The sequence below is a fragment of the Pleurodeles waltl genome, chromosome 7 (assembly GCF_031143425.1).
Source record: "Pleurodeles waltl isolate 20211129_DDA chromosome 7, aPleWal1.hap1.20221129, whole genome shotgun sequence".
NCBI classification, from domain to species: domain Eukaryota; kingdom Metazoa; phylum Chordata; class Amphibia; order Caudata; family Salamandridae; genus Pleurodeles; species Pleurodeles waltl.
Genome location: NC_090446.1, coordinates 1284676174 through 1284699174, shown reverse-complemented (window position 1 = coordinate 1284699174; position 23001 = coordinate 1284676174). Strand labels below are relative to the sequence as shown.

The window sequence follows — 23001 nt, the reverse complement described above, 5'->3', positions numbered from 1 at the left end:
TGATCAACTGATAATTTAAAAATATAACATTCTAAATGAGATGCTAAGGCTTGTGCAATAATGAAACTTCATTACAAGTAGCGAAATTCTACTACAAGCAGTCCACATAGCCTGGCCTGAGGAAGTCTTAAGTACAGGGTGAAATAATGAAATACTGTATGACTTCTCTTAGTAAAATCAAAATACGAAACCAACCCAAAACACAAGAAAACTCAATTTAAACTTGACAATAATGCAAAAACACATTCATGTGCTACATACTGTAACCAGCAAGATCGCAACAAAATTTGAATTCATACATACCAAAATGCATTTTACGAGTCACAAATGGCCTGATTTTGCAAATTTGACATTTTGCAACTGGTAAAATGCATGATACATCCGTGCCTAGCCATAATTCACCAGAACTAAAGTGTACATAGATTGTGGGGGAAGTGAATTGAAAGTGCCTACCAAATCTTTACAATCTTTTTCCCATGACCTAGATGGCAATTCAGTTGATTGATTGTAAAAGTGAACTACCTACTTTCAACTCTTTTTTGCAACTATTGCATACAATACAGTCTTTTACCTGTTCATCAATATTGCAATCTATCTGAGGCCACCAAAATCCCTCCCAAGTTCTGCTTTTAGAAAGTGTTGGACCTAAATTCCCCAATAGATTGTAAAAGTGAACAACCTACTTTCAACTCTTTCTTGCAACTATTGCATACAACACAATCGTTTACCTGTTTGTCAATATTGCAATCCATCTGAGGCCACCAAAATGCCTACCAAATTCTGCTTTTAGAAAGTGTTAGACCTAAATTCCCCTTCTGGGCTACAGCGCTTAACATTTCAATCTAAGCCTACGGAGGAACAAGCCTATCAATGTGCATGAGTATGCAATATTCTGCAGACAATTCCTGAGAAACCTTGACAAATGGGTGACATTTCTGTCTTTAGGCCACCCATTATTCACCAAAGAGATCACCTTAACTGAAGTAGGATACCTAGCCATTTAAGTCTTTCTTTCATTCAAGTTCAGAAAGCGTAGACATGGATTATAAGTCCACTGATGCAATCAAACAACTCTCATTTTTGTTTGTTATCCCCTTTTTCAATATGATCATCTAACTGGAGATGTGAGGGATAATCTGCCTGTATATACTTACTTTCCTGAATATAAACAATATGAAAATTGTATTGCAGCAATTTAGTCATCGGCCTGGCAATCCTTGGGGTTTGGCTATTTATCTTATCACCACTAAGGATTGAAACCGGTGGCTTGTGGTCAGTTTGTAGAGAAACCTTCTTTCCCAGATGTAAGGATGAACTTCTGGATAGCTCACCAATAAGCAAGTAGTTCCTACTCTATACCTGAGAAATGTATCTCCATCTCGCTTAGCACATGTGATGCATAACATAAGGTGTGCTCTTCTCATTACTTTTTCTGAGTGAGTACTACCTCTAGACTAATGTTACTGTGATTCTACTTGTATAACTGTGATGCAATGCTGGAAACTGACGTCATAGGCCTTGAGAGTTTTGGAGCGGAGTGTTTATTTGTCCAACGATAAGGCTTCATGCTACTTTTTGTTCCAAGTGAAGTGTACATTTTTTGTAATAAAGCAGTTAATGGTTTAGCACAAATGGCATAGTCAGGGATAAAACATGCATAAGTTTACACAGTCCAACAAATAACTTAAGACCATTTTTGTCAAAAAGGGGGATTAACGTTTACAGTAGCGCCTACCAGGCTAGCTCTAAGCTCCACACGGTCACCAGAGACAACATGTCCAAGACAAAATTTACATTTTCTGCGTTCAGAACCATTCAATTCTTCAACAAGACCTTCTGAAGTATATTATCATGTTTCTTTCTTGTTGAGGTAAAATCAATGAATGAGTCTTGGAAAACTTCTACACTATTTATGTCTTTGAAAATCTAAAACATAACTCTCAGAAAAACAGGCCACCAAGGCCAGTCCAAATGGCATACAACAATACAGGTATATACCAATCACAATATGATGCAGTATAATGTCTTGACACGTGTCCTAATACTACCTGATGGAATGTAGCAGCCAACTCCAATTTTGTCAATCATTTTAAACTACTTGTCGTGGCTAGGAATTCTGTGATCTTGGACAGAGCATGTGAATCAACCCATATTTCTTTATTAAGGCTATGTAGGTCGGCATGCACACTTAAATCCCCACAACTCTTGCACATCACAACCAATGATGAAAACCATAGAGATGATTGGGTCTGCTGTATGGTCCCTTTCTCACAGAAATCCTACAGTTCAAGGTTTCTAGTTCCTTTGCAAAAACACAAGAGACTTTTTACTACATCATCAGTAGCTGCCTCACTGGCTACTACCGACACCCGATCCCTGATACCAGGTCTCAACCACCATCGCAAAATACATAAACCTTTTACTGCCAGATATATTTACCAAAAAGTGTCCTTTTAGCACATCTCCAAAAACCTCCTGACAGTTCAGTCTTTCTGCCCTCATAAAACACAGGTGCACCATCTGTACATACTAAAAACCTTCCAGGCCACATTTCCTCAAACAATTTTTGTGTAATCATTGTTAGCCTGGCTCTTCAGACAACTAGCAAAAGTAGATTGTGTCACCTACCCCTACATTCAAATAGGGATCAACACATTCTGAGGGATCTCCTTTCAAAACACCATCATGGCCACTGGCAACCATCACTGTATCTTTTAAATCCTCTTGGATTTTGTAAAACACTCTTATCCACAACATTTCTAGTTTTTTACAACCTCCCTTTACTCATCCAAAACTTTGCCGTCATTTTATGTAACATTGGGAAGATGCTTGAAACCCCCTCTCCTCAAAACGTAAAGAGTGTAACAGCAAAAATGTTTTTCTTTGAGGTCGATATTTTGATGACTCAATCGCACTGAGGTACTTCTCAAATGCATCAAACCAATTCCTCCATGGGATCAATGATTCTCCAGATGTTTCTAGAAATGTTGGAGGTGAATTTACTAATTGCATCTTATGCTAACACTTATGAAAAATGAATAGTTTGACAATGTTAGAGAAAAAAAAGGGTAGATTAAATATCAACAGTTATGCAGTAACTTATACATAGCGCAGAACAAACTAAGATGTATTAATCAGACAGAGAAGACAGCAGTATGATAGAGGGCAAAAACTAATAAAAAAAAACATATTAAGCAATACTGTAGTGTGTGTATCAGCACTGTAGAAGAGAGGATTAAAGGATTGCTAATATGGTGTGAGTAAGACAATTGTATGCTCCTAGAATTGGTCTTGTAGAAACCTTTTTCAGTATCAGAATGGTGAGTGTATTACTGGTATGCAACAAAATGTGACTTAACAGTTCCAATGACTATAAATGCACCTGTGTGCACACAATATTTGATGCCAGTCTGAACACCAGAGCACACTGTTCAGGTCAAACAACATTTTTTAATACTTCCTTGAATGTGTTGGTTAAAAATGGGGAAGCCGACTAATGTCGAAAGCATACAAGCACCAACCAAAGTGTGTATGGTATTTTGCGCAGATCCCCTGCTAAAGAATCTGTTACTTGTTAGCCTCAAATCTGTTCTCCACATACTTGTGAGTGTTCTGTTCCTGCAGGGGCTCCAAGGAGACTTGAATATGGCCTCAGGGTGCATTTTAAGGTGTACCTTGCATCTCACAGGAGTGTAGATAAGGTACGGTGTGACCTAAATACTCAGGTAGGGTTGAAACCCCAGGGCTCAGAGGCTTACGAATGATCAGATTATGAAGGCACTGAATTTAAGCCACCAAAGATAGTGTCATGGACTGATCACTGAACGGACAGCAAAACTCAAGCATCACTCAGCAACTATGGCAGCAAGTTTTTGCACGCATGAGATACTTCCTGTAGATGGTAAAGTGCCTTTTCAATCTTGAGATATTAGCATCTGTAAACAATGAATACTTCGGTCTATGTGCAGGACATTCGAACTCTTTTTGGCATAGAGAACTGTCCCTTTTTAAAAATAAAGAATTGCTTTGCAAAGACATTATTTCCCTTCATTGTGTAATCTTTTAGTATGGTGATTTATCCATCAAAAAAGCAAAAAGGGTTTAGAAATATACACAGAGTGAAAAGCTGCACTTCCTTTAAGGGAGCCATTGAAAGACATAGCTCCACAATGCAACACAGAGGCAGTTGGTCCCTCGTTCTTAATTTTTCTTTTCTCTGTTGGATTCTTGAATAGGGCCCTTTAACTGTTTTTTCAGAGAAATCATCTTGGTGAAGGATTTGTTACCCCCACTCTTGTTTTTTGTAATGTTCTAGGATTCTTGTGTTAGGAACGTTTTGGATTTCAATCCCAGTTGTGCCTAATTTCTTTACGGCAGCATTTACCGAGTTTTAAGACTGGCTAAGTGAGACCAAATGCAAAACTGGTCTTTATTATCTGGGTAATTTGGCTCGATTTGCCAACTTGTTCTGTGCAAACTGTTGTTTATTTCTCTACAGTTCTGTGTGCACAGGGGGAAGGTGAGCGGGAGGTGGTTGGAAAACATGTTCAAAGCCATTGGTAAGCTTGTTAAGATAAAAAAATCACTTCAGGGTGGAAGTGATTGCTATACTGTTTTTTTCACAACAAATGTTATTAGGTATTCGTCTGCATACATGGCCTGAGTGCCTAGAGTGACATATCGGATAATGAAAGCAGCACCCTAGATACAGAGGAAAAAAGAACAAAGAAAGAATAATAAAGGAAAACAAGCAACTTGCACAGACCATTCCCAACCCAATCCCAGCAATCTGTTGTTGTGTCCACCAATATTTAGTTCCCCGCGTTCGGGCTGCTGCCCCTGCCGTCCAAGCGATATCCCTTAAGGTCCTCATCAATACCAGGGTCATGATGCAATATTCGTTCTAATACAATGCCTTCATAGCCTGCCCATCTTTTCCAGATTTTGAAATGCTTTTGAGGGCATCACCTCGTCTGATAGACAACTACTTCCAATCGGAGACAATTGTTCAAGCCCCTTTTCCATACCGCCAGCGGAGGCTGATGTTCTGCCTTCCATGTTCTGGCTATATCTCGTTTGGCCAAGAGTAAGACCCAAGAATAGAAGTGAGCGTTTGTACCTTTTGCCCCCAATACCCTCTGCTGTGAAGGAGGATAAGTTTGGGATGTCCTCGTATGATCCATTAGAGGACCTCACCCAGACAGGAGAGGATTCTCTTCCAGAACCTATCCAACGCCTTACAGCTCCACACCGAATGTAAGAAGGTGTACCCTCTGCCATCCCACAACAGAGACATACAGGGGAGGCAACTAGACCTGTGTGCCATAGTCAGTGTTGCATACAGTAGGCCTTGTGGAGGTATTTAAATTGAATTAGGCAAAGGCGGGCCAAAACTACTACCTCCCTGGGTACCTCAAGCCACCTGTCCAGTTGTCATTGTCTAGTGTGCCCAAGTCCACCTGCCAAGCCACCCGAATGGCGGGTAGTATGTTGGGATTGTTGGTGACTAGGGTTTGATAAATGTTGGTAATTTTATGGGATTCCAGGTCTCTCAGAATGAGTTTGCCCTCGAGGGAGTTGAATTCCAAGAGGGTTATGATGTGTCATCGTATGTAAGGTGTGAGGGTGTGGCAGAGTTGGAGGTAATGCTGAAACTGACTATGGTGAAGTTGGTATTCCATCTGCATGTCTTGGAATTATTTCAGCACTGTGCCCTGCATCACGTTGCCCAAAGTGGAGATCCCTTTGATGTCCTATGTCCCGAAGCACTCCAGTTGGGCCACCCGGTGCAGCAGATGGCCCTACCAAAGTGGTGTTTGCTCAGTCAGCTGCCCCCACCACCCCATACCTCTTTGAGAATTTTTCCATGGTCCCAGAATCCCCCAAACATGCAGGCGGCAAAAATCCTGCACTGCTCCCATTGTATAAGTATGTAAGTATGGATGAATTGTTCGTCGCCCACTTCTCTAGTACATAAGCTGGTTCGCTCGGGGGACTATAGCACCGGCCATTAATGACCAAGAGGTGTGAGGGAGTGTAGTAGGAAAAATTATCCACTGAAGCTAAGCCCCTACCATATGTAGACTGAAAGCGCGTCCTGAGGGCGAACTGGGCTGCTTCCCCTCCCAAAGGAAGCCCCCAAAGATGGAGTTAATGTTCTTGACCCCAGCCTGGGGAATGGTATACCAGTAATTCTGTAATTGATACAATAATCTGGGAAAGGGAACCATTTTAAAGACTGCTGATCTTCCTATCAAGGACAGTGGGAGAAGAGACAAGGTCTTAACCTCATCTCTTACCTGGACGAGGGGCAAGGACAAGTTCCTCAGGTCTGGGGACATGAATACTCCCAAGTACTTAAACCTGCCAGTCGCGAGGTCAAGCCCGGTTCACATTCAATGGGTCCGCCATAGCCATTTGCAGGGAAGACCTTGGACTTGGCAGCATTCATATAGAGGCCCGGACAATTCAGTCAGAGAGGCCGAGACTCCACTCAAATCCCTACACCGGAGCATTCATCCTGACCCCCCCTACCTCCAAGGGCTCCATGGCTAATGCAAACAGGAGCAAAGAGAGAGGGCACCCCTCCCTTGTTCCCCTATGACGCTAGAAGTGAACCGACACTGCACCCGCCACCCTGACCTTTGCCAATAAGTCTGTATACAGGATTGGTACATATGAGAGAAATTTGGAGCCAAAATGTAGTCTCCTAAGAAGGATGAAGAGATAGTCCAAGCGAACTGAGTCAAAAGCTCTATCCATATCGACCCGAAGTATAGCCGCTGGCATCTCAAGACATCTACCATAGCCAAGGCATTTTTAGCCCAGAGTATATTATGCCATGTGGCTCAGGAAGGTATATTATGATGTGTGGCTCAGGAAGGTATTATGCCGTGTGGCTCAGAAGCACCCTGCGGTGAAGTGTTACTCATAGATGGAGGCAGTAACTACTATGTACTTTGCCTGGCGATTTGCTCAAGTCCTAGTGAGCCAGATGGGAATTCCAAGCTATATTAAGATGCCAATGTCCCTGGAGCCTCTAATAAATCATGTGATAGATCTGTTCATACTGGGCAAGGCAGGGAAACTTAGCACCCATAAGATGTCTCCTGCAGCAGCAGTATGTCTGCCCCCATCTTTTTAGCATGTTTTAGGACAGCCCCTCACTTGATTTTGTCCAGTACCCCCTGAACGTTACAAGATACCACTCAGAGAAGGCCAAGGAGGACCTCAGTTCTCTTGTCATGGATATAGGGCCTGCTAAGGTAAGGCAAGGCAAACCTGTTGTGTTGGGGCACTTGTTCGGGTATGAGGTAGGTCCGTGTTCAACATTTAAATAAAACAGAGAACATCCCAAGGCAAACAAACAAACTCTCCCCCCCATACTTCAAGGAATGTGAAGTATCTATTGGGGTATGCATCAAACCGGAACTACAGTGTGAGGCCCCTGGTGAATACTCTCTATCGATCCGAATCCCAACTGATAAGAACCACTAGAGTGTGTAAACTAGCTGTCAGTGTGGCTGCCGGTTACTACACTACATGTCCACACTGCAACATATATATGTCACAAAACAATCAGCTGCCACTTACAGAAAAGTAAGCCATGAGAGTGTTGCCTTCCCATGTCGACTGCCAGGTAAGTTTAGGAGTCCCATCTTTCAGAGAACTCCTCCAGGAGGATCGGGATCTGTGGTGATGCTTCAACAGCGTCATAGTAGGGCGATCTCTCCCCTCTCCCTGGGACGAGTCCATGGGCAGCTGGGCCTGCAGTTTTAGTGACACCTTTTCATCAGTCCAGTGGAACACTTCTTCCGGGTAGTCAAAAAACGTATGTTTGTGAGTTGAACACCTCCTGCAGTCGTGAATGATAGAGGAGCATATATTGGAGTTTAAGTTCTTGTAGACGTTGTTTAGCGGCTGCAAAGGATAAAAAACTATGCCACCAAGCGCCGGACGTTCATATAGGTCTGCTGCTCAAAAGGCCGTGGGGTGCCTATGCCCCTTGGGGCACCACATTCAGAGCTGAGGGGGGGGAGCACGAGCTCTTGCTACCAAACATTTCACTTACATAGGCTGTGTGGCGTCACCAGCAGCTGCCGGGTCCCACATGCACTGGGGAGCCAAATCAGGCCGCACCGCTCTCCAGAATGGTCGGGTCACCCCAGGAACAGTGTGATGTCTGCTGTGGCAACCCAAGACAGTGCAGCCCCCAATGGAAGTAAAGGCTGCCTCCTCCCTAATATTCAGTGGATGCCAGTATCACCGGCCCTGATGTAGCACTCTTCCGTGCCAGCCGGCACTCCCTGTTTCAGGCCTCCAAACCAGTCTGCTTTTACTGCTTGTGTCTGCGAGGCCGCAGCAATCTCCTGCAGCCCAGCCACAGGTTGGAACTACCAACAAGCACACCAATCCGCAACCGCGGGGTACACCAAGTCCAGCGGCCCGCCACAAGCAGGTTGCGCCGCCGGGCCATATGGCTGATCTAGTTCACTGCCTCTTGGCCCACACCAAGCCTTCCCTGACTGATTGTGCCCCAGGCAGCATCCACTGAAGAAAATGTCATCCAGGATCCCCAGACCACACTAACCGGGGGGGGGGGGGGGGGGGGGGAGTCAGTCTGCTAGCTAGAGTGCAGTGTGGCACAGGATCGAGTAGGATTATTGGCTGACTGCTGGGAGCTCGCTCAGAATGTGGCTGCAATGTATGCAGTCAGGCCACGCCCCCGTTGCACTATTTAAGCACCAGTGAAGCATAAGGCCATTCTGGGCTTTGCTCCATAAGCCCACCTCCTCCCACTGCTGCCTTGAAAATATGCCTCAGAGCCTTCCTGCAAATTTCTTGTTGGCCTAGTCATTGACAAACTATGTAGATGTCAAGAGAGGACTATGGCATTAATCCTCAACTCCTGAATAGATTGTTGATCATTGGGTTATGACATTGACAGTTAAGGATGTCTGCCTGTCTTTGTGCCTCAGTTCTGAAGGTGTTTGGGGCATGTGTAAGTACTAGATGCTGGTTTGCAGGCATTCAGATCAGTCACTGGATGATGCAGCCTTGCCAGCACAAACTAGCATGCCAGATAGTTGAGAAAATCAGGGTGGATCGAGTCACCAGAGGACCAAAGATATCATGTAAAGCCACCATAGGGCATGCAAGTCATAACACCCGATACATGAAGAAAGCTAACTACATATATCCAAAGGCCCTTTTGATTATGGTGGTCCTCAAGGTCATGGAGACTATTGAAAATAACCCTTCCTAGAGGGTCATCCCCAGGCTTTTTGTCTTCCTCCTCCCCTTTTTTGTTGGCCCTGTGACAATGTGTACTTTGTCACTGCTAACCTGTGTTAAAGTGCTTGTACTCTCGCCTTAAAACATGGTAACATTGGCTTATTCCCAAATGGCATATTTATTTTACTTATAAGTCCCTAGTATTGTGCACTACATGTGGCTAGGGCCCTCGGATCAGATTAAATGGTGCTAGTGGGTCTACAACACCCACTTAATAAGTAGCCCTCTAACCATGGCTCATGCCTGCTAATACAGAGCCTGTATGTGCAGTTTCACACTGCCAGGCTCAAACCTTCCTTTTTAATACATATAAATCACCCCTAGGGGAGGCCCTGGACATCCAGGGGGCAGGGAGAAATGTATTAATGAAAGCAGGACATGTACTTTTAAGTTGTATATGTTCTGGTAATGAAAAACTCTTAAGTTCGTTGTTCACTAACGCAAGGACTATCTCTCCCATAGGTTAACATTGGAATTACCTTATTACATTTTCTAAGTGCAATTTGCAAATGTGAAGCGATAGACTTTTCAAATTTTGTGACTCTCTAATTTCAATTTAAAATCCAGACTAATGAGAAAGCCGGATTTTAATCTGCAATTCTCGAAATGCACTGTTAGAAAGTCATTTTGTGCCTGCTACCTGTCTTTGTATACAAAAACAGTTGGTCAAAAGGCTGGGATAGATTACTACATTTTCTAGCAAGAAGAGTGCCACGTACTCTCTTAGGAACATAATTTCTTTGTCAAAATGTATTCATCTATACTTATGTAGAACAAAGAGAAAAAATAAATAAATAAATAAAAACGGGCTTAGAGGCCATCCATTACTTACTATTGGTTGGTTTCAGGGTCACTCTCATTTCCTTGTTTCTCATTCGTCAGCTCGTCCCAAGCACCTCCCTCGTCTTCATTTATTTGTTGTGAATTTTCCAAATGCATTTGACCTCATAGTTTATTTGAACGGGTTGTTTGACTAAGAATAAGTTAAATAAGAGTCGGTCTCTCTATATATGGGTCACTTTTGAGTTGTAACCTGGGGAGTGCTGGATGTAGGAGGAAGCACAAGGAGCTTTACGTGAACCTTCTGCATCGGATTTGGAGTATATATTTATGGAGCAAAGACTTAAAGATAGCAAAACATGCGCCTGCCATCTGCACAGCATGCAAAATTGAAAAATGAAATTGGGAGGGTCACTTCCAGAAAGAAGCCTGTAGCCTCTGTCCCGGCGCCGTGCAGTACCTTAGAATTTGGGGTACACATAAAGTGCACACATAACTTTGTAAATACCATAGCATCTGACTCCATAAGACTGCCGCACACTCGGCAGATGATGCTGCAGACTTAAGAAGATACGGGAAGCACTTTCACAACTGCCTACCACATATTGGAAGTCAGAGTGAAAATGTTCACAACCGTTGTGCTGTGAAGGTGCCCCGTCTGGGACCGTTGGAGAGGAGTTGTGGTAAATACTGCAATGCAGTGCTCCTGCACCCAGTAGACACACTAGCAGACGGAGCTGCTGGTTTTGCACCTGGCAAAGCTTCTCACCTGAACCAAGCAGCAATGCATCAACCTCCACGCCCCAGAACCTAAACAGCTGCCCCACGGTTCCCAAGAGCTCACTTGCCAAGGAGGAGTGCAGCGATCTGCATGTGGGTTCCTGGAGGACTATGGGATACCGGGCATCACATGGAATGAAAACCGAGGGATACATTCCACTTGAGTATCCTCAATTAATATAACTTAATGGGAACGTTGCGATGCCAATTACAAGGTCCTCAGTGCAATGAGAGGTGGAAAGAATGAAGGGCTATATGGCCGGGTATCGCCGAGGCCTCTTACCACCAAACACCACTCACCCCGACGTAAGCTTAAATTAAAACCTTAGATGCACTTCACTTTGGGACTTTGGGATTTTGGGTCGTAAACCCCCGGCTGTATTTTTATTGACAAAATATTGTTAATCATAATCAAAATTTTACGCAGTAACCACAATCATGTTCACAAAGTATTTACAGAGTTCAAGGGATGCCTAGCCTTAACAGAGTACGCTAATAACATCCACATTCCTGTCACTGACTAAAACTGTTTGTTCCTGCGTACCCAATGTTGGTGGCTGTGAATGAGATCATGACTGTTTTCCCATCATTACCCCCAAACCCTGCCCCTCCTTACGCTACAAATCCCAGGGGTAGGATCTCCATCACGGGGTTCTCATACCTTCCAAACTGGATTGCTGTGGAGGGGGCCCGGCTGCCTGCTAGGATACCTACCTCGGGCACTCTTCCCCCCCACCCCCAGGCCAGTGCTCGCTTCAGACCTTCTGCGCAAGTGCCAGCGACCACTCGCAGCCCCCTGCGCCCCTGTGTGCCCTTGGAGGGTCCCATTAGCTTATCACACAATTTTGTAATAAAAAAGATTCCCATTTGTATTCCCAGTCATGATCTCACCCCACCCACCATCGTACCCAAAATACGACAAACTAACAAACTATAACTGTCCATTCACCACAAATCGAGTCACCTGAAAAACAAATCGTTAGCGTGTAGACCACAATTGGACATTTAGAACATTTGAATCTATCTGTAAGAAAAGGAACTAATTCAGTAGAGACTGATGCCCAACAACGGGGGAGGCGGTGGGTAATTCTTGTTGCAGCCACTGGCGCCCCCTGGTCCGATCGGCGAGCGCAAGAAAGAAGGTTTCACCAATGGCGGCTGCCTTATAAGGCTGGCCGTGTGATGTCATCCCTGTGCACGACACCGGAAGCACAAAGATTGCTTCCGGGGCGACAGGCCCCTCTGCAGCCAATCAGCTGTGTTTTTATTGTGGTGCGGGCCGGGGAGACTGCCGCCCCGGAGCCCTACCCCCACTTTCCGACCCCGCGCCACCGCCATAAGCGGGCCCCCTTTGATTGAAACCAAGGTACATCTGGTAATCTGATTTTTATTTTTAAATCAAAGTCTTTACTTCCTAGAGATGGCGTCTGTGAATCTGGAAATATGTTTTCTTGCAGGACACTGCAATGTAAACAGTTATAAACCCTGGATAGTCTTGAATATATTTCTGGGTGGTCTGCCATTTATCTCACTTACGGTCACTGCAAGTATGGATTGGTTCCAGTATAATGGTCAGGGTTTTTTATGCTTACCTGGCTACTGCAGTCTGTGTGCAGGGCCGGCTTCAGGGCGGTGGGCTGCTCTGGGTGCTGACCTGGATTTGGGGGGGAGGGGATGTTGACCTCAGTGGGGCGCTGTGTTGAGCAATAGCTTAAGAAACTTGCGGTTTAAAAGCACCAGCATAAAAAGTTCCTTGTGCGTTCAGCCTTCGGTAAACAATAAAAATATCAAGATACCTCTTGTGATTAATGTTCCTGCTAGGGGGAGAGATGGGAGTTTTGTCCAGTGGCAGTTTTGGCTCGCCATAAAGTAGCGTAGAGGGTGCTTAATATGCTCGCATCAAAGAACAGAACTAATGTGGACATTTTATGTGCACAGCCAAGTCTATTAGTAAAGCCAGCATTTACAAGCACTTTAAAACAAATAACTGTACGTGAAAGGGGGGGCTATGGAGAGATAAGGGGCACATTTGCCGGGTGGTAATGAGTGAATCCGAAGAGGAGGTCATGGGGTGGCGGAGGCACCAAAAGAAAAAAAACCTGTCACACAGGGTGCCACCAGCACTAAAGCTGGCTCTGTCTGTGTGGGAGTGTTTACGCTCCTTTGGGAGCACAAGTGTTTGTTACTACTAACAAGCTATTGAGTTTGCCAATGTCTTTTAGACATGTAGAAGAGTAGCGTGGCTGCTGTTGAGCAAGGCTAAAGGTTATTTAAAAAAACGCTATGACGTAGGAAGGTAGAAAAGCGCTTTTATTTTTAATAACTTTTAGCCATGCTGCACAACAGCCACGCTGCTCCGCAAGATACCTACAAGTCATTGGCAAAGCCAAGCGTTTTCACATAGGCGCGACCTATTGGCTTTGCCAGTGCTTGTTTCAGCTATGTTTTTCCTTCAAATTGGAACTCTATGTAGCAGTATTCTCTGTCTGTTCTCCCTATTTTTTTTGTAGTTTTTTTAAAGATTATGAACGTGAGGCAGATCCCATGCATTTATTAGATAATTACTAAGTAATGGGTTGTATTATTTTGTGTAAATTGAATTCCCCTCATAAAATCAAATTCTCTCTGTTCTTTATTGTCATCAGATTTCACGCCGGTCCAAGGGCCTGAGGGGTCGTGAGTTTCTTAGCTGGACAGAATTCTCCGACTTCTTTGATGCATGGTGTGAAAAAAAACGTATGCTATATAAAATCAAGAATTATACCCCTCTCGACAAAGTTAAAAAGCCCAACCACGTCAGTGCAAGCACCACTCTACAGCTGAGATATAGCTATGTACGATTCATCTGCAAGAATGCCATCAGTAGCCTGTGGTCTAGGAAACAGTCTTGCCGGTAAGTATGGCTTAAAGCTTTTTAAAGCAGCCAAACGTAGCTGCTAAGCTGGTTTGGCCAGAATGTGTTCGATTTGCTCTTTGTGCAAGGTTTCTTCTGACTTGGGAACAGAAAGGCCCGTCCTTAATGGGATGGCGAGATTTTTTTTTTTGCTATAGGCAACTGTAGAAAATGTAATCCTTTCTGCAATGATGGGAGAAGCTCTCTTACATGTGAGGGCTGTCGTTTATGGGATGGTCAGAAGTGCTTTCTCATTGTGCCAGTGGAATGTGCCATCCGTTATGAAATTGTTGCAACTTCACTCGCACATGGGACGATGCGGGTTAATTCTCAGCCGAGTGGAAGAAAGGTCTTGGCTATTTTTTTTTTTTTAACCTTTTGTATGATGCCAAAAATGGCTTATCGTGAATGCAACCAGTCTTTGAATAGATACCAAAAATAAGTCTCTTCCATAGGTGTCCTAGGCCTTGATGTCATTTTGATCAGTGAGATAGCACTCTAACCCGTGTATCTTAGTAACATTGAAAGTGCTTACATGTGAATGTTGTTCTTACGGGCCTACTCCTTTGCTGGTCTTAATTTTCATTCCTTGATTTTGCTTGTGGTTAATAATATTATGTTATTCACTATTAGGGTAATAAAATAGAGTACAGTTAGCTCGACTATGCCCTTTCATGACTGCCGAGAAAAGTAAAAAAATATTTTAAATGTACGTTGTGTACGTGCTTGCGGGTGAGTGTGTTTATGTGAGAGAGAGCATACGTAATTGTGAATATGTGTGTGAGTGAAAGTGGAGTTTAAAGGCCGTGTGACGTCACTTTCAATACCCGGGGCATTTAGGTGAATTGACGTCCATGGGTTTAGCGTAGTATTATAGTTTTCTAACTCATCTGTGACTGGTTTAGTAAAGTTAAAGATGGAGACCGAGTTGAGCAAAGTGTGCTGAACAGGAATCGTTGTGTAGTTGTATTTTTCATGTCCAAATACTACACCAAATTGATGCATTCTGCAATATATTTGTGATAAATTTGAAACATTTCTGCAGTTGTCTGTCCAGTTTACAGACCATTTACTCAATTTTGCTTAGGGCACACAGAAAGAAAAAAGAATGACTGAATGTGTAAATATGTCCATGCCACATTACGTATGTTTCTGATAACTAAACCATTTGGCCAAAAGAGCAGTCCAGTATTTTTACCACTATCAAAATGATCAGAGAGAACTGACGTGCCTACATTTACTGAAATGTTCTTTGAGCCTTTAGCTGGATTTTTTTGTTGTGTTTTTTTAAAGAAACATTTTCTAAGGCACTATGTGATAGCCTCTCTGTATTTGCTGCAGCATTCTTCTCGGTAAACCTACAAGCTTATCTGCCTATCCGAACACTTTGGTGATTGCTTCTTGCATCTGCAACTACAACTTTCAGCAGCTCCAGTGAATGTCCTGGCATGAGGGATGCCAATGGAAATGTCTTTTTTCTTTCAGTCCATTTAATTAATAAGGCACTCTTCACTAAGCATATAGTCTGAATACTCTGAGAAAGAATATCTCCACAATACAAAACTACACATTAATGGCAAAGACGGTTCAGATCTCTTACCATCAGAGTTTAGCCCCTTAACCTGGAATAGTCAACATCATCTCAATCTGGTTGGTTAATGAGTTGAGTAAATGAATAAGAAAGCTTAAAAATTCACACTGATTTGCCAAAGAAGGTGGGAAAAACACAGTTATAGTCCAGGCTTCTCCAAATTGTAGCACACGAGCTAATTTTAGGTAGCTCTCCAGCTGTAAGTAGCTCTTATATGTGCAGCCTATACTATTCGGGTAGAAGCATTTGATATATGCCTTCAAAAATTGAAAAGCATGTTTTCAAACTTGATGTTTGCAGAACATTGCTTGTATTTGCATAATATATCTAAAGCTGATATGAGTGATAAATAATGTCTAGTCAGGGAGACTTATCAATCATATTACCTTGGTCACAGGGAGACTGCAGCTTTGGCTCTTATTTATTACCCAGTTAAATACATTCCAAATTGATACAAAATGTTCTTACATTACTGTTAGCAAACATGCCTGACGCACTGAGGCGATTACTATTGACAGTCTTGTGAGGCAACGGCTGTACTTATGTTTGCCTTAGACACTATTACAACACTAATAATTCTAGAAGCTCAGGATACATTTCATTCTACATATGTGGTTCTTGCTGAAGAAAAGGTTGGAGTCCTTTTTTCACTAGGAAGGTCTTTTTTCAGTTGTGTTCTCTGGTCGAAGAATGTTCTCAGGTGGTGAGGTGCCAGCCTTCACTATTATTGGAGAATGTCCAACATTAAAACCTGTCCACTTTCTTATTCTGTGCCCACCACTTTTTGCAGTACTTCCTCTTCTCATTAATCTAAAAATTCCCTGCAACCTTAAATCTAAAATGGCAAAAAGATTAGTGATCTCTCTGATCATACAGAAGTCAAAACGGGCAGTGACTGTGTCACACACGGAGGGCTGATGGTTGATTACAAGATTGCACAAGAACAATATAAAGTTATATGCCATCAATATTTCTGCTTGGAATACAAACTGAGTATGGGCGGCAGGTACCTCTTTAGTCAGAGTGGAAGCTGCACACACATTCACGTGTTGCTAAATTCAACATGTGATGGGAGGTTGACAGCATTGGTTGCATGACCATCATTTTCATGGTACCAAGTAATTTGTTCTAGCCAGATCAAATAATGACGGCTTACAGAAAGGGGCACTCATCACCAAGGAGCTGGAGGCCGACTTCACTTGTTTCAAAAACTCTTTTGCTCTATTGGATTGAGGCTGATGTCTTCTCTCTCTGTGGCGGTTCCTGCTATTTGTTACATCATAGAATTGAAATAATGCTTATTTGAGCATGCGTATCACCCTGGACGTGGTTGGACTTAATGCATATTGCATGGAGGTGGGGCTTGGCATGAGCTAAGATGGCCAACTCTTGCTAGCACTTAGTGGCACCCTGCCAATTCCTGGTCTCATTGAAGATATACCTGCAGCTTTTATGTTTGTCAGAGCTGCCATGATGGTACTGTGTACTGGTGTGTGTTCCGTTGCACCAGTGTGGTGTTGAGAGTAGACAACACTGGATTCAGAAGCATCAGAGGCCTGTCATCTTAACTGCATGATAAGTGGACTATAGGCAGCACTGCCTCTGACAACACTGAGCTCTCCTTGTAGTTGTTCGGGAACTCTTTTCAGCGAGCAAAGAGGGCTGATAATGAGAAGCTGCAGGAGCACTGGGACACAATGCCTTCCCTACAGCAGAACTTTCTTATCCACGCATCTATGGGTATGTCACAGCAGAACATACTTTTGAATCTTATTTTCCCACTTGCATAAATGCACCTCAGCCCTAGAATCTTGATGTGAAGCCTCTGGGAACATTAGGAACTGTTGCAGTCTGTGTGTGGCCCTGGCATATCACCAAGCCCCTTATGACCCCTGCTGCCCCCTTGCCGAAATGGCCTGGACTTCACTAATACCGAATGCTGTTCTCCTCTCAGTCATATTTGAGGTGGCTTCTGCTGCTGTACCAGGGGGCCTGCTGTGATTCAAGAGAAGTCTGCCAAAATTACTACCCCACATCTTAACACTGGGGCCCAAGATTGCTTGAGGCATCTCTTTCTGCCACCCTTGATGGACAAATGCTATTAGTCCCTTTGCACTCCAATCCTAATTTTGGCACATGAGAGCTTGGTAGCCTAGAAGATTATGAAGTGCACAATGAAGGTGTCACTTATGAACAGATGAGAGACAGACAATTTACTGTTTACCGAAGCACTATATGCACTCTATTCACTATATTACTACACCATTTCTACCAGAGCCACGTACAATTGCTTACTGACTCATAGCCGGAATGGCACTGTATGACTGTCCCACCCACTGCTGTATGCGAGGGCAGTGGCAGGCAAAATTAAACCATCCATGGAAACTGCCACTTCAGATAGGGAATCGGTCACCAAAAAGTGGAAGGGTATGTGAAATTTGCATATACACACACCCTTCTACTATAAACGATCCCGTATACCAAAGGTGATGTTGCTTATATAAACCTTATACCACAGTACACAGGAAAAAATTACCTGTTGTCATTAGGGAATTTATTTAGTATGCTTATCTGTGCCAGTGGATAAAAAAAATGATGACTCTAAATAGCAGGAAAAAGGGAGTCGATTTTACTAACAGTGGATCTTGAGCTCTACCAAATGAACGTGGTGAAGGTGCTCCCATTCCTTATCCACAAATAACAGCTTTAGGTGGAGAATGAATACATTTGCATACTGTAGCACAACATACTGTTTCACACTGATAAACTAAGGGAATTAGAAGACAAGGAGACTAAGGAACAGTTTTGCAAGCACAAAAGGTAACTGAGGCATTTTACAAAAATGAGGTTCCTTAAATACAAAGTTTTTAAAATGAGTAATAATGATGATTTGGAGAACGTGCTCTATAGGTCCAAGAGATAATACTAGAGAAGCAGTCTTTCTGAACAAGAATTAGTCCAGCAAAGCGCCTGATTACAATTATAGATGCTACATATCGCATCTGGTAAATAACGATACTGTCGTAGTTGGACTCTTGCTCTATGTAAGACTGCTGGTTTAGGGAGACAGTACTTTTGTTTGTAGGCGACTAGGCCAATCCTACAACAAGTTGCAACTGTCGGCCCCAATCCTCCCGCCTCACAAGCAGTACCTCACCAAAAACCCAAACAGTAAAAGGTGATGTCTGGCAGCCTTTATACATGGACTCAAGAGTGCAACATCTCAGGGGAGTCGTGGTTAAACGGAGATTACCCTTTCCTTACATGAGCTACAGGTCTCAGTCACACACAGGCAATGAAGGAGACACGGTAAAGTTTAACAAGACTACAATCTACTGTAACTGCATGGGCTGCCATGATTAGGATAATGAACAATGCAAGAAATAGAATTGTAAAAATGAGAGTCATGAATATAAAGACGCACACCATCTTGCAACAACATAAGATGTAAAATAGGCCCTAACATGATGAACCTAATCTCTAATCTAAAGAGAGCTAGGTGTGTTAAACCTAATCTGCCAGTACCATGTCCATGAGAAGAGCCCCCCAACCCTTGTTACCTTGGAATGAGGTCTCTAGATAAGACTCCTTGGCGACACGAAGGCTGGGTCTGCATCAAGGCAATGTGTAGCACAGATAGCGTTGATGGCATCGGGTAGGGATCCCTCTGATAATCTTGTCTGCGTGAGATGTATTTATACAGATCTTGTAGGACCCTTGACACAGGTATGTTCCCAAACAATAGATAAGAAGACATGCTTGGGGCAGCAATTATATAAACAATTCTCTCCAAAAGTACATTATGTTCCTGTCACACATATGTGGGAAAAGGACATGTTGTAAATACCTATGTATATCACTTGGCTTTGGCGCTGATACTGACGCCTGCACAGAGTGGCACTGATAACGTGAAATCAAAACATCTTCCTAACTGTAAACATAGCGGCCATCTTGGAAGAAATAATGAAATAAATAAGCTGAAACAGAGCAGACTAAGTAGGTTAAAAGTAAGCCAGAAGGCTAAGCAAACTCCTGATTCCCAATAAAACTAAATAGTATCCACCACTACACCATGGGGTTCGTTATTTATGAGGTGCAATAAATAAGCACCTTTTACGAGTTATTGGGTAATAACATAAGGAATTTGGTGTTTAACCCATCAAAATCGGCAGGATACTGTAAATAATGTATGCTTCTCCGCGTTAAATTTTGTCAGGTTTGACCACTGACATTTAGGGAATGTTGACTTATTTAGCGCATTCCAATAATTACTGTATGAGTTAAAACCAAACTAGTAATTCCGACCCACGTGTTACACATTGGGTAAGAATTTAACAAGCAACTTGTAATCAGAGCCAAAGTTGTTTAAGTACCTTTGCATGCCTTAGGAATCACCATCACAGATTCTATCAAAACTATGAGCATCAAATGTAGTAAACTTTAAGGCAACAGAGATAATTACTAATAATAATGTTGAGGCTATACCTTATACTTCATCTCCAAAGATACAATTAAATAGCTCAGCTTCAAACATAGTAAACGTTCGAACAATAGGGCCACACATGAATAACACTTAATACCTTGATACAGTAGTTATGCTTCTGGATTAGAATGCATATGATTGCTTGAATAGGTATAGAATATTGAGTATTTTATATTCACCCTCAAGTTTAAACATTTTGAATTCTGCTGGGAGCACAGGTTGGAGGGCAACACGGACAATAGAAGTGATCAGGAGGGACTGGGGTAGGCAGACGAACACCAGAGGGTGTAAGGAGGATGCTGGGGTGGGGTCAGGCAGATGGACAATAGAGGGTTGGAATGAGGGGCTGAGGAAAGCAGACAGACAACAGAAGCATAGGGCAAGCAAATGAACAGCTGATGCAGCACCTAAAAAAGCATTTACAATGCAATGGGTCTCTCATTTGCTTGAGTTAAGGCTATTAGCGTTGTAAACTCCTAACCAGACTTCTCTTACCACATAAACTGAAAATGAAGAGTAATAAAATTTCACATAAGGGAGCCGATTTAAAGTGCCACGCCATGAGCGTGAAGGAGACTAATCAGAACAAAAAGACCGGTTCGGTTTCGTCTTCGCATAGTAAGGGGGAAAAACGAGCGCAATCGCGCTGTGTAAAACCTTGAATTTGCAAAGGAGGGTTAGGATAAGCAATAGAATTAAACTGGTAGTCATGAAAAGCACTTGATTACTGCCCAGCGAGATAGTGCTGCCTACGAAATAAAAAGAAAAGGTAGTCCATAAACCATACAGAAAACATGGAGCCTCGTATGTTTTCAGTAGTTGGCTGGTGCTCTCGAGGAGGGCTAAACACCGGAATGCCTTTAACTAATGAAATCAAGTGAATTTTAAAAGGCAAGCCCATGAACCAACAAAAGTGATGGGCGTAGTTAACAGCCCATAGAGAGATTACAACAGGGGCCAGAGAGTTTGCCCGTTCGACCCTAAAAATGAGCAGTGGAATTACCCACGTAATGAGTCCATGCTGCAGGGTAGGGACTTGAAATGGAAGGAAGCCTACTACAGCTGAGCCATAAGAAGCAAGCAGACAAGAGTGACAATGGCGCCAATCAATGGATGGTCTCTAAGCTCTCTGTTAAAAAAACTAAACTTCTGAGCACATACTGTCGTCGGCAAAGCTTGAAAATGGAGCAGTGATAACAAAAATATATAGTAAGATATTACATCAAATTGCTAAAATGGCATACTGTGACTGATAAGCGTGTATCTGCTTTATACTTGCATAGGAGTTCTTTTCATGAAGTAGAACGTTTATTATCCCAGCCTGTTTTATTATTTTTTTTAAAGCAGAAGGGAAGGTTTTGAACAACCTGTTTATTCTGTGGGATAGCATATCCGTGCAGGCAATCGAGTTAATGACAGGAATCAGAAGTATTTTGTACAAACAACAATTATAGATAGGTTCTGAATAATGCTCACTACTCCAGGATCGTCACATGGATTGTTTCCATCTACCTTTTCGGATTCGGCTAATTTATAGGTAGGTAGCTAAATCCTCTCCAATGTATTAAAGGCTCTATAGTTCTGGAATGCTTAAATTCTTTCCTGGGATAACATAAAGTTACACCAAAGAAAATAAATTCTAGGATATCCTTTTCACCTCATAGCAGGGGATTAATGCAGGCCCGTGCAGGGGGCCCTCCAAGCCTTCAGGGAGCCTCAACCCTTTACGGGTGCCTCATGCAGCCCAACGAATAACTGTGGGATATGGGGGACTCAGTGGGCCCTCGACTCATTCTGCAAGGGGGCCCGTCATTTACCCCACTGTCTCGTAGTATATCTTGTCTTAAAAGGAGAAGGTAATATTACCTCCATGTCCATCTTCCCCGATCCAGTCCTAACACACAAGATTCCATCTCTTCCTAACAGACCTATTCCTTAGCCAACTCAAAATACTTTCCCCACCATGGCCGCCATTACCCAGGCGCCACTACAAAAGGGAAGTAAACACACAACATATCCTGCAGTAGCAAGCAAACTACTGCAAAAAGATCCACATATAATGAACGCCCACAAGGGATGAGAGGGGGAGAAATCCCAGGTATTGGGGAAGACTTGGACCTGGATTAATGAAGATTACCAGTAAGTAACCAAAGCATTACCCGTCTGTTCAAATGCACTTTCCGGGAAAAAATATCTGTATCTAATTACGTTAAGTGATCCTCAAGTGTGTACATTATTTGGAATTTAACTTCACCAAGTTAATATCCTTAACTAAACCTGTTTGTCCGCCTACCCACCTGCACAATCGTATGCAGTACTGCTGCAGTCAATAAACTGCAAAGTAGCACAGCCCCAATCGTACACAGTGTATCCAAGAGGACGATTAACTCCCTATCCCTGGCCCAGGTTCCTGCATCATTCATGAGAGATCCACAGCACATTCACAAAACAGCTCTAGCGGATGGGTGCTTTCCTCTGCTGCACAGACCTCCTGTGCCTCTGTGTGTCTCTGTGACTCACCTCAGCGTTTCTCAGTTCTGTCTTAAAGTGAAAGATCCAGCACCTTGGACTTGGACATTTGTGGAGCAACCACAACCGTTGCGGACCAGTTCTCTGCATGCACAAGGCGCACACCCCAGCAGGTCGCGCCAGTCTTGTGGAAGTGCAAGTGTGCAAAAAACATTCCTGTGCCTACACCACACTGTGCAGCAGCTTCCACCACAGCACCGGTGCTGGCTCAAACCTGGGAAGTAAGTGCAACTTATTACTCCATATTAGGTCCGTCATCCTGAAAGCAGTTCTACTTACACTAGTGGAGACAATCTGCTTCTCTTCACTCAGAAGAATAGGGTAAATAATTAGTGTCATTGTAAATGCCAAATCTGACTGCCATAACAATGTTTTTCAGCAATCTGCCCAGGGGTATAGCTCAATTAGTAACATTCGGGGAGTGTACATCTCAAATTTCCCAACTAAAAAAAAACAGTGGGCCACAGGATGTAGGGGTGAGTTAACCACGGTTCTGAGTAGGCTTATTTCTGATTTGTATTAGGGGCCCTAGTGGGAGGGCGCACAGGCAGAATAATATGGCAGACTCAGCCATGAGTGTGGTTTAGAGTCATTATGTGAGCCAAGCCATGAAAACGTTTGTCATGTATATCGTTTAACAAACATAATGTA

General features: G+C 43.1%; 1 protein-coding gene across 1 annotated transcript in view; it reads left to right on the top strand.

Moving 5' to 3' along the window:
* Positions 1–23001, top strand: part of LOC138246182 (uncharacterized) — a 448661-nt gene that overhangs the window by 411981 nt on the left and 13679 nt on the right. Inside the window, exon 23 of the mRNA XM_069200506.1 lies at positions 13500–13747. Coding sequence (XP_069056607.1) covers positions 13500–13747 — 248 coding nt within the window. The remainder of the gene's footprint in view (positions 1–13499; positions 13748–23001) is intronic.